The sequence below is a fragment of the Octopus bimaculoides genome, chromosome 13 (assembly GCF_001194135.2).
Source record: "Octopus bimaculoides isolate UCB-OBI-ISO-001 chromosome 13, ASM119413v2, whole genome shotgun sequence".
NCBI lineage: Eukaryota > Metazoa > Mollusca > Cephalopoda > Octopoda > Octopodidae > Octopus > Octopus bimaculoides.
The window spans coordinates 32,655,607-32,672,626 of record NC_068993.1 but is presented as its reverse complement, the minus strand read 5'-3'; the positions used below and the strand labels follow the sequence as shown (position 1 = coordinate 32,672,626).

The window sequence follows — 17,020 nt, the reverse complement described above, 5'->3', positions numbered from 1 at the left end:
ATATATATATATATATCAATCATCATCATCGTTTAACGTCCGCTTTCCATGCTAGCATGGGTTGGACGACTTGACTGAGGACTGGTGAAACCGGATGGCAACACCAGGCTCCAATCTAAATTTGGCAGAGTTTCTACAGCTGGATGCCCTTCCTAACGCCAACCACATATGAAAGAAGGTTTGAAAATGCAATTTTAAAGATGTTTATTGACTTGACTGGTTTCACTTTTTTGGAAAAAGATTGTCAAAAGTAAAATGTAAAGCTTTGTATAAGCTTTGTTGTGTTAAGTACTGGTTGTCACAAAAGTATTAAAATACAGTTATACATTCTTTGATAATAAGAAAATGTTAAAAACTATTTACAAGAAAGTATTCGATAAAGTATTCAGAACGGGACTACAAAAAGTATTATGAGTTCAATAAAAATCATGTTTGTTTGGTAGTATATATATACACAGAAGGAGTTATATTTAAGAATTTACAAAAAATTGGAGAGCAATAACTGACCTGTCTTTCTGACGAAGATTGGAAACCTATGACACTGCTTCTATGACAGTGATGCTCATTTACAATAATTTTGTTGGTGGTGGTGGTTGTGTTGTTAGTGGAAGTGATGGTGGCAGCATCAAGACTAAGAGAGACACCCACACACCCAAATCTGAACTCCCTCCTTGCAACTGACTTGTTTCAGTTTCCATCTGCCAAATCCACTCAACATTATGCGTTGTATTTATTAACAGAGAATATTTTGTTATTAAAGAAGACATTTGATATAAATATTGTTGATATGAATGTTGTGCTTTGTGTCTATGTTACAACATTTGTTTTTTTTTTTTTTGTTCATTAGTAAGATTCTTACCCAAGTAACTATGTTCTTTGTCTTATGGAGCTTTGGTTTACTGGAGCTATAATAGAAAACACTTGTTTAAGGTGTGATACCATAGAACTGAGTCTGAAACTAGATGATTGAGAAGCAAACTTCAGAGTCATACAGCCAAACCTGTGCCTTATACATATATATGTGTGTTTGTTTGTGTGTGTATGTGCATGAATTTGCTTTGACACTGCTTCTGTCTCATAGCTCAGTAGTTTGACATACAAAGACCAATGGAATAAAAAGCATCAATTGAAAACTAGTAAGAATTGGTGTCAAGAAGGGTGTCAAGTTGCAGGTTACTACTCTAGTACATCTCTTCTAACTCATGCCTGCATGGAAAATTTGATGTTATTTTAATGTTTCATTGGTTTTGTTCCAGATAAGTCTTGAACGTGAAGAACAGATGCGGAAAGAACTCCAGAAAATGTTGATGGAAGAATCTAATAAAGAAAATGATGATAAAAAGAAGAAGCCGGCTTTGTCCTCTTCTTCTACTTCTTATCAAACCCAAGGAAATTCTATGTCAGCACCAAATAAAGATGATGATAGTGCTTCATTTTCTTCGCTGGTAAAGTATTTCATGTAGAACACCACTATTGCACACTTGTACACTATTTATAATTCCTACTCATTTTAACATTATGTGTTGTATTTATTAACAGAGAATATTTTGTTATTAAAGAAGACATTTGATATGAATATTGTGGATATGAATGTTGTGCCCTGTGTCTATGTCACAACATTTGTTTTTTTTTGTTCATTTGTAAGATTCTTATGGAACTATGTTCTTTGTCTTATGGAGCTAACTCCTTCAAACAAATTTTGTTTTAGTTATTCTTATCAATTTGATATTCTTTTAGTGATTTTTTTTTATGTATAGCATTTAAATTTGCATTTGCACTTAATTCTAAACATATAAACCTGTATTTTTATCTCAATTTCAAATATGTTAGGGAAAAAAACGATTTAAAATTGATTTCTACCATTGGTATAATGTCACAAGTCTATAGATGAAGGGCCTGGTTAATTTTTTCCTGGTATAAATTTTGTTAGTCAATAGGAAACAGATAACTTTAGCAATATTCAAACTGAACCTACAGCAACAAAACTATATTGCTCTGTTGGATTTTTGCCAGCCCACAGTTTCCTAAATAATATAAAAATTGAATTCTTGTATGAGTGTAAGGCACAAGGCCACTCCTTGACAGGAGAAGGTACTTATTTCCTCAAGGCCAGAGGAATGAAAGGCTAAGAAAACCTCAGCAGGATTTTAGCTCTGATGAAATTAATGCTGAAGATATTTAGTCTGCTGCAAGTTTGTTGCCATTCCATAAACAATACAGTATTTAAAATGTTTTCAAACCTATAAATCAATAAAAAGTTTACTTTTGGTGTTTTCTTGATATACTGATGGAAAGAAAGTAGAAAAAAATCCAGCAGAAAACCTGAAAAAAATATTGAAATTTTTTATATAATAATTTCAATAGACAACAGAATTCCTCTAAAGAATCTGAACTTGAGAAGAAATAGAAGTTATATTTAATGGTGTGGTTCTTCTAATTTATTTCATAGAACAATGTTGCACGTTATACTTTATATCTTCTATAAACATTCACAAGTTTATGTTTCGATGCATAATACAACAAATAGTGAAATACTGCAGCATTGCCAAGGTTGGTTTTGGGTTTGAAATGTGTCATGTTACAAGGATTCTGCAGAAGATATTACAAGGAAGAGGTGCTAAACTTCTCAAGGAAGGAGAAAATTATGAAGAGTAAGATTACGAAAATGACCTAAATTAGAATCAAAATCACTTTGCAAACATAACTTTCCAGAAGTTTATTACTGTCCCACAGCAACGATACTACAATACAATACATGAATTTATTAATCAAATAATTTTTTTCTTTTTTATCTAGGGTGGCAGGAAATTAAAAATTACTCGTACATTCCGAGACGAATCAGGAAAGGAGTTTACTCGATCTGAAATTGTCCGCAAACCAGCTGTGATAGACACTTATGTGAGGATAAGACAAACAAAGGATCCTGCATTTATGTTAGTGGATTAATCTTTACCTTCTTTCTTTCATCATTTCTGAATCTGTTCAGTCAATATATACCTTAATATATACCTTACTAGAGAGAGAAATAACTGAAATAATGGTATGAAAAGTTCTTGATGTAGTTTGTAGTTGTTGTTTAGCCTCTGGTCAGCTCACTCTGAGTTAATCTATGAACAAAAGTAATTCAAACATGATAATTTTGCACTTGGCCTATGCATAGTGAGAATGTCATTGATAGTTTAAGTCGCCTTATTGATGTCACATGAATACTTTGCAGATACAAGGAAGGCTCTGTGTGGTCATTGGACTGGTTTGATAATCATCATTGACATCATTTGAAAGTGGACACTAAATGATGATGATGGTGGTGGTGGTGGTGGTGGTGCCACTGTTGCTGCTACTAATGCTGTTGTTGTTGTCATCGTCTAGCAAGTCCAGCAACCACATAGAGGTCCCCTTGTGTGTGTGAGGAGTAATTATGTTATGTCAATGAGTCTACTTAAACTCTCAAAAGCTTTTCAAGGATCAGTGCTTAGCTGTGGTTTAACACTGTTAACTAAATGAAAAGATGATTCTTTCTTTGGATAAGATACCAATGTGGTGGTGGTGGTCAGGGGCAGGTCGATAGCAGGTTGCCTTCTCCAAAGAGGACCTGTTAGAGGGAACAACTGGAGTAATGAGGCAATGTAGAATTAAAGTGGACTAGCCTCTTGAAAACACATCAAAATACCTGCCTTAGGTTTGAACTCAGGATCTACTTACTCTTGTGTGGAAGAACTTTTCCTATTCTTGGGCAGTAGGTTGAATCCATCACCTGGTTTACTTTTAATGGGTTACTTTTAATTTTGTTGCAAGTATTCGAGACATGTCTCTGGTTTGAGGAGAACTTCACTTCCTTTCACAAGTTTCAGAAGTCCTGAAAATAATAAAGGATCATATGTGGGGTGGAGGTTATATTTCCTCTTCTGATTAACACATGTAAAATAACAAAAACAAAACCATCTAAATGTCCTGAGATATATAGAATTAACCCAAATACCTGCAGTGTTATACTCATGATCTATCAGCTGGTAGCTCAATGCTGTGTCCATGGAAAATATTTCAGTTCTGCTAGTGATGCAGTGGCTTCAAACTCAGAACATGAAAAGCTAAATACCACTATGTTGAAGCTAAATACCATGTTGCAGGGGTTGTTTAGACTTTAGGGCAGCTCTGATGCTTTGATGGAGCAGGCATCTAAACAAAGGTTAGGGTTCAAGACAGTACCAACCTATTTCTCTTTTTTTTTGCATATCTAAGATTTCATTTGTGTCCTTTCTTTTTTCTTAATAAGGTAAACTGATTTGAGGGAAATTTAACTATTATTTATGTAATATAAATATTGTTACTACTATTTTCTCTCTCCCTCCTCCCCCTCTCTCTTTATCTTGCTTTCACTCTATATGGTACTGCATAATTATACATGTATTTTCATATTCTTTCTGTGTATTATTATTTCCAGTAAGCAATTTGCTACCCTTGATGATCAGGTGAAGGAAGAGATGAAGAAAGAACGAAGAAGGTCGGTTGTTTACTTTCCCTGCTTCGATTAAAATTCATCACAACTTCACACATGCACACATACACACGTACACCTGCACACACAATATAAATATATCTATGCACACACACACACACATATATGTAATCATATGTATATATATATATATATATATATATATATATATATATATATATATACCCTTAGTAATTGCACGGTGATTGCCATAAGCTTTGAGCTTATATAAATACCATTATTATTATTGATAGGATTGTAAAACACGGCGCCATATAACAAAACCATTCGCACTGAAAGCATATATATATATATATCTTACTAGCTGTTTTTCCCGGTTTCACTCAGGCAGTGTGGTGGATTTTGCGGGTCGATATTGTAAAACTAACTTCATGTGTGTACCCATAGCCCCATGTAGTCATGGAACCTTATTTATGGTATAACCTCACCTTAAAAGAAAAATATATGGTAGCGCGGTTGTTGTATTGGCGACACAAGAATGTTAATCGAAACTGTTCAAGATCAATCATAGGTTGGACATTCATGTACACTGATTAGAATTGTGAATTTCAATTACTGAAAACGCGTTCCTGGATGGATACAATTGTGTAGAGTCCGTTTGTCTCAATATGGAAAAGCTGTTTGAATGTCGACGTTTGAAGACATTTGTAACTGAAGTAAAAAAAAACATAGTAATTAGAAAGAGCGTAAGCTATAGCTTTTTTTTTTTAATGCACAAAAAATTGAAATTATTTTTTTTCTGTGCCTCTGATTAAAATTTTCGAAAAACAAACCCAGCCACATTACTTGGAAAAAAATAATCTTTATTGTGCTGGTTTTTCGTAAAATTGAATGGGATATTCCTATCTTAAAAAGTAATAATCGATTATCTCGGTAACCATGGGAGTTGGAGGGCAATAAAAATCTCCTGAACATGAGCGGACCATGCTGCCGCTCTGTGCTGAATTTCACGCGATTCCACTGCACCGTTCTCGAGTGAATCTGCCGACACTCAATCAATCAATCAATCAATCAAGCAATCAAGAACACTGCAATTTATAGTATAGATAAATGGTTTTGTCAGCACTATTTACTTTTTACAGCTAAACACATTAAACAGTTTAACTGGTTTATATTTTTCATGTATTCATCATACAGCTTTTTATTGTGTCTAGTAACATATTTATTGTATAATATGTAGAGGAAGATGGATGACAGCCAAGGAATTTATTATTACTAATCTGTTACCTATTTATAAAATGTTTATTTATCATGTTTTCCGCTGTTCATTTGTTTTGCAGAATACAAGAACAATTGCGAAGAATTAAGCGTAACCAAGAGAAAGAAAAAGTTGCACCAATTAAGAAAAAGAAAAAGAAAGAGACTCCTCTACTAAAGGTAGGTAAATTATAGGTAAATTGTTAAATAGGGACTCGTCATAGGGTAGGAGGGAAATTGTCTACAGGGCAACCCCATCTAATTAACCATTTCAACTAGGTGATAGCGCTATCTAAGGGTTACTTCATATTAATCTTCTAACCAGGGACTGGTATTAGCTTATTTCAAAATAATTATTTCTAAATTTCTAGCGTCAAGTTGTCTTTCATCCATCTGGGGCTGATAAAATACTGAGGTTGATTTGATTAAGTAGAAACTTTCATTCACCCCAAACTGGTGGCCTTAGTTCTAATAAGGCCACCGGTTTGGTGGGATGATTATAGTTAATTAAATCAATGTCAGTAATTAACAAACACTATATTTTATTGAACTCAGAAAAATGAAAGTTAAAGTCGACTTAGGTGAGATTTGAACTTACAACATAAAGGGATGTTACTAGATACTCTAAGGTTGCCTGATGCTCAAATGGCACCACCCTCAAAATATTGATTTCAAATTTTGGCACAAGTCCAACAATTTTTGGGGAGTTGGTATGTTGATGACACCAACACCAGTCTTTAACTTATTTTATTGACCCTGAAAGGACAAAAGGCAGAGTCAGCTTCAGCAGAATTTGAATTCAAAATGTGAAAATGGACAAAATGCCACTAAGCATTTTGCCTGTTATCCTCAAAAATATTAACAAATGATTTCTTTATATTAGTTTGCATTATGTTAGTTTACATATGTTAGTTTGCTTTTGGTAAATACAGGACTGTTGAAAGAAATGGATACCTTTTCCTTTCTTGATTTATAGATTTCAGTTATAGAAGTTTGTTTTAAATAACTTCTCAGTTGTCCCTTCCTTATACAAGTCTTTTATTATTAGTGTTTAATAATTCTCTCCATCTTACCCACCAAATAATTTCTGTATTTATTATTTTAATGAAAATCCACTGCTTGTAAATAAATTAATTATATATTTGTGTAAACCTGAAATGTGCACCCACCTTTCTCCACATCTGAAAATTTGGTCCTTCTGACCCTTTTGCAGGTCTTTAAACTTTTTCAAATTCAGAATTATTGGAGTAGTTGGATACTCGTGTCATCCTATATTACAGAAAATGATCTTTGGCCAGGTACTACATATCTTCTATATATGCTTACTATATTTGCTTTTTATTTTAGTTAAAATGTGGTGCTTGTGGTCAGATTGGTCATATGCGTACAAACAAAGAATGCCCCCTGTATCAAAAAGTTGGGCCCTCAGCCCCTGTACAGGTTGCTATGACTGAAGAACAGGAAGAAGAAGAAGAAAAGAACCTACTTTCTGACCACGATCTTATTAATGTAGAAGGGACAAAGATCGTCATCTCAAAGAATCTTGTTGAGCAGTGAGTATCCATAATTAACTGTTTATTATGAGTCATAATTAGAAGAAGTATCCAGATTTAACTGTTATAATTAGTATCTTAATTAAAAATAGCATCCATAATTAGCATTTTCTAATCACTGTTTTAATTAAATACAGCATCTAGATTTAATTGTTGCAATTACTGTCTTAATTAGAAATAATGTCAATAATTGACTGTTATAATTAGTGTTTTAATTAGAAGCAGTATCCAAAATTAATGTCCACTTCAGTAGGTTTGCAGTGTAATTTCCACCATGTTTCAGTATGGTTTTATATTCCTGCAAGTTTTTATAGAATACTGTTTTTTTTTTTTACTATTGTGTCTAGTTTTCAATAATTATTGAGTTGCTTAACACCTTTCTAGAGAATATGTCTGTCTAGGGCTTCATATCTAGCCAATATAATCTTTAACAGAAAGTTTTATACCATTCGTTTCCTGTATACTGATCATGCCTATAGTCAGTGTATAGAAAAGGAATAGGTAGGAATTCAGTATGATGCACCCAGTATAAAATAGGGTGCACAAGAGGCAGGCTGATTGAGAAAGTCTTTGCATGTTGCATATGTTTGAGTACTTAGTGGTTAGAGAAGTCATGAAATGTATATTTTCAAATACATAAAGGGCTCCTTGAAAGTAGATAATAACACCTGTTGCTGAAGTAACTTAGATAGAAGTGAAGGAGTTCTGTAATGAAGATGTGTAATTTGCAATCAGTGCTTCTGTTTAATACCCATGTTTCAGAAACCTGCCCCCACCCGTAATCAACTGGTACTTATTTTATTGACCCTGAAAAGATGAAAGGGAAAGTCGACCTTGATGGAATTTGAACTCAGAATGTAAAGAAGGATGAAATGCTGCTAAGCATTTTGCCTGACATGCTTATGATTCTACTGGCTCACCGCTTTAATCCTTGATGTTATTAAAACCAATTAAACTTTGGTCTTCTTCTCAAATGTTTGTCATTTATCTCTCCTTCTAGAAATAGACTTTATACATCTTGTGCTCTTACTATGTGATCTCAGTATTCTAGCCTCCATTTTTTTAAGAGTTGAGAGTGATGATCGTTTTCTGTTAAAAAACATCTGGAGAGATGCCATTACCAGATTGTTATGGTTATTCTCAAAATAACCACATTGGAAATTGAAAGAAAGAATATTGGTAATTTAGGGACTAAGGAGATTATTCTAATTAATAAGTACTTCTATCAATCGTAGACAAGAGTTTACTTTCATATTTTCTTTTTCACTATTTCAGTGCTGATCAAATGCGCCGGAAATCTCTGTTGCTCAAATTTCCAAAGCAAGCTGTGGAAACAAAGAAGAAACGCCGTACAGGAAGTGTGGTTCACTGTGATTACCTCAAGGTAAGGCTCTTTATTGCATCCTTTTCTCCTACTTTTTTTATAAATATGACCTGACTAACTACACACGGGTTGCTAATTAACCATGTTATTGTTTAGTTCCAGGATAACTTTGATTAAAGTCTTTTAGGAGTATCTAGGATTATATCATCCAAAGTGTTCTTCTTTTTGTTAGATAATAGCGAGTAATTTACAGATGATTTGGCTGCTATTTGTAGCATTTGGATTGACCATGTAGAGGCTCCTTTGTTGGCTTATAATTATATGTTGTTGTTGTTGTCATCCAATTCAACTCTGCCTTGATTAAACAAAGCGAGGTTTCTTCACTGCCTTCATTAATGGTTCGTTACATTGGTGCAAGTTGTAGATAGAAATCAGGTCTTTTAATAAGAGTTGGCTGCAATGGACTTGCATTCCATCCAAGAGGAAATTTATTTCTTCTCCAGTTAAAGTACTACAGACACCCAGGGTTAGAAGCTGGTCTTATCAAGTCCTTCGGTATGGAATAAGATTAATTATTGTTTACTTACCTTTCCCACAAGGCCACAGATATGAAGAAGGAAAAAGAACTGAATGAATCATTCTTTCCACATATCTTTTGGTGCCTATCATGTCGTAGGGGTGGGGTGAGGGAAGAGTAAACAAACCTAAGTTGGAAGAATATGAATTCAGAATCTAGAGGAACAAATTTGTTGCTCAACTGATTTGAAAGGTTAATTATTTGCCATTTGGTTATCTTTTATTCTTTTTATCTTTTACTTGTTTCAGTCATTAGACTGTGGGCGTGCCTTGAAGAATTTGTAGTCAAAAGAATCGACTCTTGTACTTTTTTAAAAGCCTGGCACTTATTCTGTCAACCTCTTTTGCCAAACTGCTAAGTTACGGGGATGTAAACACACCAGCATCAGTTATCAAGTAGTGTTGGACACGGACACACACACACACACACACACACACACACACACACACACACACACACACACACACACACACACACACACACACAAACACACACACACACACACACACACACACACACAAACAAACAATGGGCTTCTTTCAGTTTCTGACTAAAAAATCCACTCACAAGGCATTAGTTGGTTTGAGCCTGTAGTAGAAGACACTTGTCCAAGGTGTCATGCAGTGGGACTGAACCCCGGACTACATGGTTGGGAAGCAAGCTTCTTACCACACAGCCATGCCTGGATTACTTTTTAAAATTTAATTTAATTTCTTGAGACAGTTCACGACTCTTGCCTGTGTACATAGTCAAACTACAATTAAATTATGATTTAATAGACGTTTCTGATTGGAAGTGAATTCAAAGAGTCAGTCTTTGGTGATATACAATGTTAATAAAAATAATTTCCAATTTAGATAGAAGGCCTTAGGCCAGATTTTGAAATCAATATTGATAGAAGGTCAGCAACTTTGAGGAGAGGGGCTGGTCTATACTTTTGATCTCAGTACTTGACTGGTACTTTATTTCATTGACCCTGGAAGGATGAAAGACAAAGTTGGCCTTGGCTGGGGTTGAACTCAGAATATAAAGAGCTGGATGAAATACTCTTAGGCATTTTGTCAGGTGCTTCAATGATTCTATCAGCATGCTGCACTGCTGATAATAATGATTTCACTTATAAATAAAAGATCACAAATTTTGGAGGCAGTTACAGATAATTAGAATTTACTAACTGTGAAGGGCAAAGTTCATTTTAGTGCAATTTGAACTGAGACTTTAAACAAGCATCAGTAAATGCTACAAGACATTTTTTCTCTGATAATTTACCAATTCTGTAATCCATTGTTGTAACAGGGATAATGAAAATGATTTTGTATTTTGGCCATAAAGTCAGAAAATCTTATGGAAGGACTGTGGGGCCAGTTGAATTAAACCTTCAGTGAATGCTTTGTACTTCTTTTATTGATCCTAGAAAAACAAAAAATTAACTTCAGCAATTTTAACTTAGAACATTAAGGGATGTAACTAAACACTACAAAACCTCATTGTCCACAGCTGAACTGTTTCTGGTTCACCTGCAAACCAAATCAATAATCTAATGTTCGATGCCTTTCATGTTTCTTTTGTTTTGTAGAAACCCAAACAGTCTTCGAATCGACGCCGAACAGATCCCTTGGTTACTCTCTCCTCCATCTTTGAATCAATATTAAATGAAATGAGGGATCTCCCTAATGTAAGTCCCCTTAGATGTGGTTTTATTTCATTTGTTTTTTTGGTGTATCTTATGACTAATTAACACAGATGTAATGGTAACTGTGATATTAACACAAATATACTGGTAACTGTGATATAAACACAGATATACTGGTAACTGTGATATAAACACAGGTATACAGGTAACTTATATTTTCACAGATATCCTGGTCACTGTGATATGAACACTGATATACTGGCAACTGTGATATTTAAACAGATATACTGGTAACTGATATTTACAGATATACTGGTAACTGTGATATAAACACAGGTATACAGGTAACTGATATTTTCACAGATATACTGGTCACTGTGATATGAACACAGATATACTGGCAACTGTGATTTTAAAGATATACAGGTAACTGATGTTTTGATATGGTGAAACACTTATTTAAGATAAAAGGAAAAGAAAAATTGTTAAATCTGCCCCTGAATGTTGGAATTTGGCAACCATCCTTCTTGCTGAAGACATGTGATACCAAATGAAGTTATTTGAAAGCGGGAATTGTATCTCGAGTGTAAGTTACATGGTATAATATTTTATACAAATTTAAATGCAAAGTATTTAGAAAATAAATTATATTCTGGAGATGTACTTGCATGGCAAGCGACCTGATCTGAGATTGTGTGCTGGAACGAAAACAATTGCAGCATGGAAGGTATTTATAAGACATTTAAGAAACACACAAAAAACGTTAGATTCACTTCAACATTTAAATTTAATTTGCCAAAATATTTTCGTCGCTTTGAGACCGCGACCTGTTCACTGACAAAATTCTGTGCTGCATCTATATTATACCTTCCATGATATTGAAAGTTGCATACCAACTTTTCAAAAATGTGATTTTTAAATGTGAATTTTAAACTACTGCAGTATCTAAGAGAGATAAGTGTGTGTGTGTGTGTGTGTGTGTGCATGTGATACAAAGAGAATGTATTCGTGTGAGGTACAGGGAAAACCAGCAGTCTTTCACACTCTCTTGAATCTGTATTACTCCAAGGGCACCTTGAACCGAGTATATTTTATTCTCACGTCATTCTGGGTAGAGGTTGGGATTTTTCTAAGAAATTTAAGATTAGTTATGAGATGGTAACATTTCAAGACAAATGACATTGGTGCTTATAGATATATATAAATGTGTGTTTGTGTGTGTTTGTGTGTGTGTGTGTGTGTGTGTGTGTGTGTGTGTGTGTGTATTATTAATACTGTATAAAGTGAGTGTTCATATTTTTGTCATTATTTTAATGTTTTCTATTTACAGACGCAACAATTTCTATTCCCTGTCAATCCTAAAAAAGTGACTGACTATTATGACATTGTGAAAGACCCTATGGATCTTCAGACTTTAAGAGAGGTTAGAAATTGTTTTAAACATTTCATTTTCACTGATGTCTTTATATAAGAAATCTTGCTTTTTCTTTATATAGTCTCATTTGCTTGTGGACTGGTGGTTAGTGTTGTTGGCTTTCATCCAGCAGACATAGTTTCAGTTCCCAGCTTAGAAACATTTCATATTTATTTATGAAATGGAGTTATTGTGACCTGGAAATTCTTGACAATTGGCAATATTTATGTTGCTTGGTTTAAAAAGTATTATAAGTACAGTAGATATTGTGTTTCTGGTTCAACATAGAATGCTGCTTGGCTCAGTGAGTTTGGTTGAGAAATGGGTGTGACTCTTTATTGCATCTAGAGATGAAATGATTGAATGATTAGAGTTGCAGAAATCATCAGCTCCTAGTTCTTAAGTTCATATCAGCTATTTTTATTTGTGTCTTTTGGCAGGATACCTATTCCACATTACCTCACTTCACCTTATTCTCAAGGAAAAAGGCACCAGATCATCAGGGAATGCTTCCTGTGATAGATTATCCAGGAGATGTTTAGTTTAATGAAATTGGAACTAAGTATTGGTTCATAAAGCTATGTGGAGGTATTAAAACTTCCCACCTCTTACTTTATAGTTGAATGAGTCATGGTAGGTGGAAGGGCACCTTGTAAAAAACAATTATTTGAACAGATATACAAATGCCTAAATTTGATAAAACCATACTAACTGAAAATATCATAGTAAAATGAACTTGAAATGCTGGAAAGAAATTGAATTGAAATACTTGTAATAAAAAGAATATGAAATATTGGTTTCAAATTTTGGCACAAGGCCAGCAGTTTTGGGAGAGGGGCCGAGTCAATTAAATTGACCCCAGTACTCAACTGGTACTTACTTTATCAACTCTGAAAGGATGGAAGCAACATCCACCTCAGCAGAATTTGAACTAGAGTGTAATGATGGACAAAATGCTGCTAAGCTTTTTTGCCTGACTTGCTAATGATTTGTCAGTTTGTTGCCTTAGGAATATGAAATAGTAGCAAAACAGAATCAAAAGAGAAATGGAAAGTGAATCCTTCTCCTAAATAAAAATGTTGAGTTATTTTGGCTGGAAATGATGTAATATCTGCTATAGAGAGTAGATAGTGTGATGGGACAAAATGAGATTGGTTCAGTGTTGGGGATATGTCTTGGTATGTGTGAGATTTGTATTGATCCAAAATAGTTGGATATTAACAACACTGATCAAACTCATTTGAGATTATTTTATAACAAGATCAATACCAACAACATTCAGGGTCCACCACATGGTTATTCAGCCTGCCAGAAATAGAAACCAAATGTCCATCAAATTATATCCTACTGACTTAAAATTGGAATAATACGTTAGATAATGTGTTCTGTGATGTACACTGTTTAAAACAAAAGACAGGATGGTCATGGCAGAGTGCTTGACTGAGGCTGACTATAGTGAGACAACAACAATAATAGTTACTCAGCCTGTTGGAAATAGCAGCTAAATCTTCCTGAAAATCACATCTTACAATCTTAAGCAATTTGTGTGTAAGTGTGTGTTTGTAAATTATTCAAATGTTGATAAGTCATCATCATTTTAATATCCACTTTACCATGCTTGCATGGCTGACACAGAATTCATCGAGGTAGATTTTCTCTGGCATGATGGCCTTACTGTTGCCAACTCTCACTGTTTCCAAGCAAATAGTATTTCCCCATGGTCAGAGATGTTTTTTTACAGAAGATTGGAAATGAATGACACTCATTTATAATCATGTGTTGTGAAGGCAAACAGGGACACACACACACACTTATGTATATAACAGGTTTTTTTCAGTTTCCATCTACCATTTCCTCTCACAAGGTTTTGGCTGACTTTATTAGAAGGCGCTTGCCCAACGTGGGGTGCAGTGGGACTGAACCCGAAACCACATGCATATTTAGGAAGTAACATCTTAACCAATCAGTCATGCTTGCATGTTATCAAATGTTGATAGTTCTGTGACAATAATGTTATTTTAATCTAAAGAATCCTTACAGTTCATCCAAGATATTAGTTTTTGTTGTTCTTTCCTCATAAGAAGGTAGTATTTATAAATTATAGTATTTATAAAATTTTAAATATTATTGGTAAGGACTAACTTACATTGTCTTTTACTTTTATTATAAACTTATATGATCAACTTTAAATATCTGTTTTGTTGTAATCTTGTTCCAGAATGTTCGGAGAAAGAAATATACTTCTCGCGAAGAATTCTTAACTGATGTTAATCAAATGTCAATCAACAGTAAAATGTATAATGGTAAGTTTGCTGTGGTAAATATAGAGAGTCTGTTTATTCAGCAAATGTTTTGACTGCAGTAACTGCTAAATATAAATGTTATTTGTTCAGGAACAGCAATTTGGGATTCTTAAACTGATATCAGATCGGTAGGTGTAGGATGGTAGTGGTGGTCATGGTGATGGTTGTGGTTATTGTGATATTGGTTGGGTGGTGAGATTGGAAAAAAAAATTTAACTTCAATATAAAATGAAGCTTAAATTGAAATTCATGGTAGATTTGAACTTTAAACTCAGTCCTAGTAGTTTAGACGAGAACAATTCTGTTGTTTGTTATTGGCACCAATCAGTTCTTCATTGATATTCACCTTCAATAATTATATCCTTCTTTTATTAACTGGAATATTAACAATTTGATCTCTATTTTGAATTAACCCTTCACTATTAAACTCATTAGTAATGTAGCTGTCGATCTGTCTCTCTCTCTCTCTCTCTCTCTCTCTCTCTCTCTGTCTCTCTCTCTCTCTCTCTCTGTCTCTCTCTCTCTCTCTGTCTCTGTCTGTCTGTCTCTCTCTGTCTCTGTCTGTCTCTCTCTCTCTGTCTCTGTCTGTCTCTCTCTCTCTCTCTCTCTCTCTCTCTCTCTGTCTCTGTCTGTCTCTCTCTGTCTGTCTCTGTCTGTCTCTCTCTCCCCCCCTCTCTTATACTTTGTTGAAAGTAAGATGTAGGAATGCACCTGACCATGTGGGTGTCTGGATGCAGGGTCACCTGCTCAATGCCTTCAGGTCACTAAACTTAAATGTAATAGCTGTTAGTGAGACCAGAGTTTCTTAGCCATTTGTAGTCTTGCACTCTTTCTGGATAATTGTGAGGTTTGTGCCTTATGGAATCGAACCAGATCAAATGGAGTAATTGTTTTGTTTTTGAAAGGTCTAAATCTCCAGGTAAAGGTGATCTTCTTACATGTGCATAGCAGGTTGGTGGTTCAGACATTTTTTTGGGCAGTAAAAGCAATATTTTGTGGGTTGTGGCTGTTTATACTCTGATGCCTGAAGAAGGCTGGGCAGCAAAACTTCATAGGAACATCTTATACATTTGTGTCAATGTGTGATTGGAATGGTATTGTAGATGCATACTGGGATTATGTGAAAGTAGCTGATAAAAATGGTTAATATAAAAGCTTCTCAACTCTGCTTAGGCATTTTCATATGTCTGACTGACTGAATATATTTCCTAAATGTAACAGTGTGGATTTGTTCAAATCACATTGGCTGTTCCAGGTTGTGTTTAGTGGATAAGGACAAATCAGAGCTACACAGTTTGTGACTATCTACAGTAATCATAGATTATTGAGACAGGGATCTGGTTATCGGAAGGTGAATGTATCACTCCCTCTGTAGAGATCAGGTTAGCAAGCTGGTTAAGCAGAAACTGATAGAAGCAGTTATCAACATATTGAAAATGAAAATTAGGACAGAATTTATTAGTTTTATGAGGGATCTACAACTAGTAAATAATAGATTGGAAAAATGAGCTAGTATGGCATGAAGAGGTTATTAGGAAAAGTATTGCTTATAATGTGCAAGTAGTGAGAATGTGCCTTGACGAGTTCTTTGGTACAAAATGTGAAGGTTGCATCGTCCAAGTTAAGGCATAAGCATTTAGACCTGAGGGAATGAAATTGTTGAATTGACCTGGGTGATAGAGATGCAACATGGTAACTAAGCCATATTTTCATCTTTGATGGACTGTAGAGAAGATAAAACTCTATGGGTATGGCAGTGCCAACAGTTGTGCCTACTTAAGATGTGTGTAAAGTGACAGAACTATTCTGTCAATGTCTGAACATTACTGACTTGCGGGGTTGTGTCAAACCCTGTCATTGGGAATGGGGAAGGACAGATCACTTGAGTCCATTGTAAAGATTCTTTTAGTAAAGAAAGGTAGGTAGTTGTTTACTACTGTCTGATGGCTGTGGTAAAAAAAAAAAAAAGGATTACTTAAACTGAAGACAAACACTTTCCTCTTCAGTCAACTCTTCATCAACTTGTTTAACAGCTTTACTTTAATAATGTGATAAGAGTACAGGAGAGATGGCTGATCTGCAGAAAAATATCCTGAAATAAAGGAACGAGTGCTGAGGCTTGTGTTGCTGGAGAGTTCCAATCTCAATTTCCTTTTTGTAATTTCCTAGCAGGGAGAAGACACTGGCCTTAGTGTTGAAGTATGTTTCAGTGATTTGTAAGAAGTCCTATTTCCCTAGGTGATATTCTCTGCTTTAGTTCTTATACATTATGTAATTTTATATTTATATAATCATTTTCAACTCATTATTTTTTCAATTCACTGTTTTTGTGTCCTGTCTTAGTAATGTCTCTTATTTCTTGTCCCTGTGGCAAATAAAGAATCAATTATTATTATTATTATTATTATTATTATTATTATTATTATTATTATTATTATTATTATTATTATTATTATTATTATTATTATTATTATTATTATTATTATTATTATTATTATTATTA

General features: G+C 34.3%; 1 protein-coding gene across 3 annotated transcripts in view; it reads left to right on the top strand.

Annotated features, from left to right (window-relative positions):
* Positions 1–17,020, top strand: part of LOC106877877 (transcription initiation factor TFIID subunit 1) — a 93,401-nt gene that overhangs the window by 46,378 nt on the left and 30,003 nt on the right. For all 3 annotated transcript variants that reach the window (XM_014926919.2, XM_014926917.2, XM_014926918.2), the window contains 9 exons: positions 1,257–1,445; positions 2,797–2,933; positions 4,442–4,501; positions 5,797–5,893; positions 7,061–7,266; positions 8,542–8,650; positions 10,744–10,842; positions 12,131–12,223; positions 14,433–14,517. In XM_014926919.2, the coding sequence (XP_014782405.1) occupies positions 1,257–1,445; positions 2,797–2,933; positions 4,442–4,501; positions 5,797–5,893; positions 7,061–7,266; positions 8,542–8,650; positions 10,744–10,842; positions 12,131–12,223; positions 14,433–14,517 (1,075 nt within the window). The remainder of the gene's footprint in view (positions 1–1,256; positions 1,446–2,796; positions 2,934–4,441; positions 4,502–5,796; positions 5,894–7,060; positions 7,267–8,541; positions 8,651–10,743; positions 10,843–12,130; positions 12,224–14,432; positions 14,518–17,020) is intronic.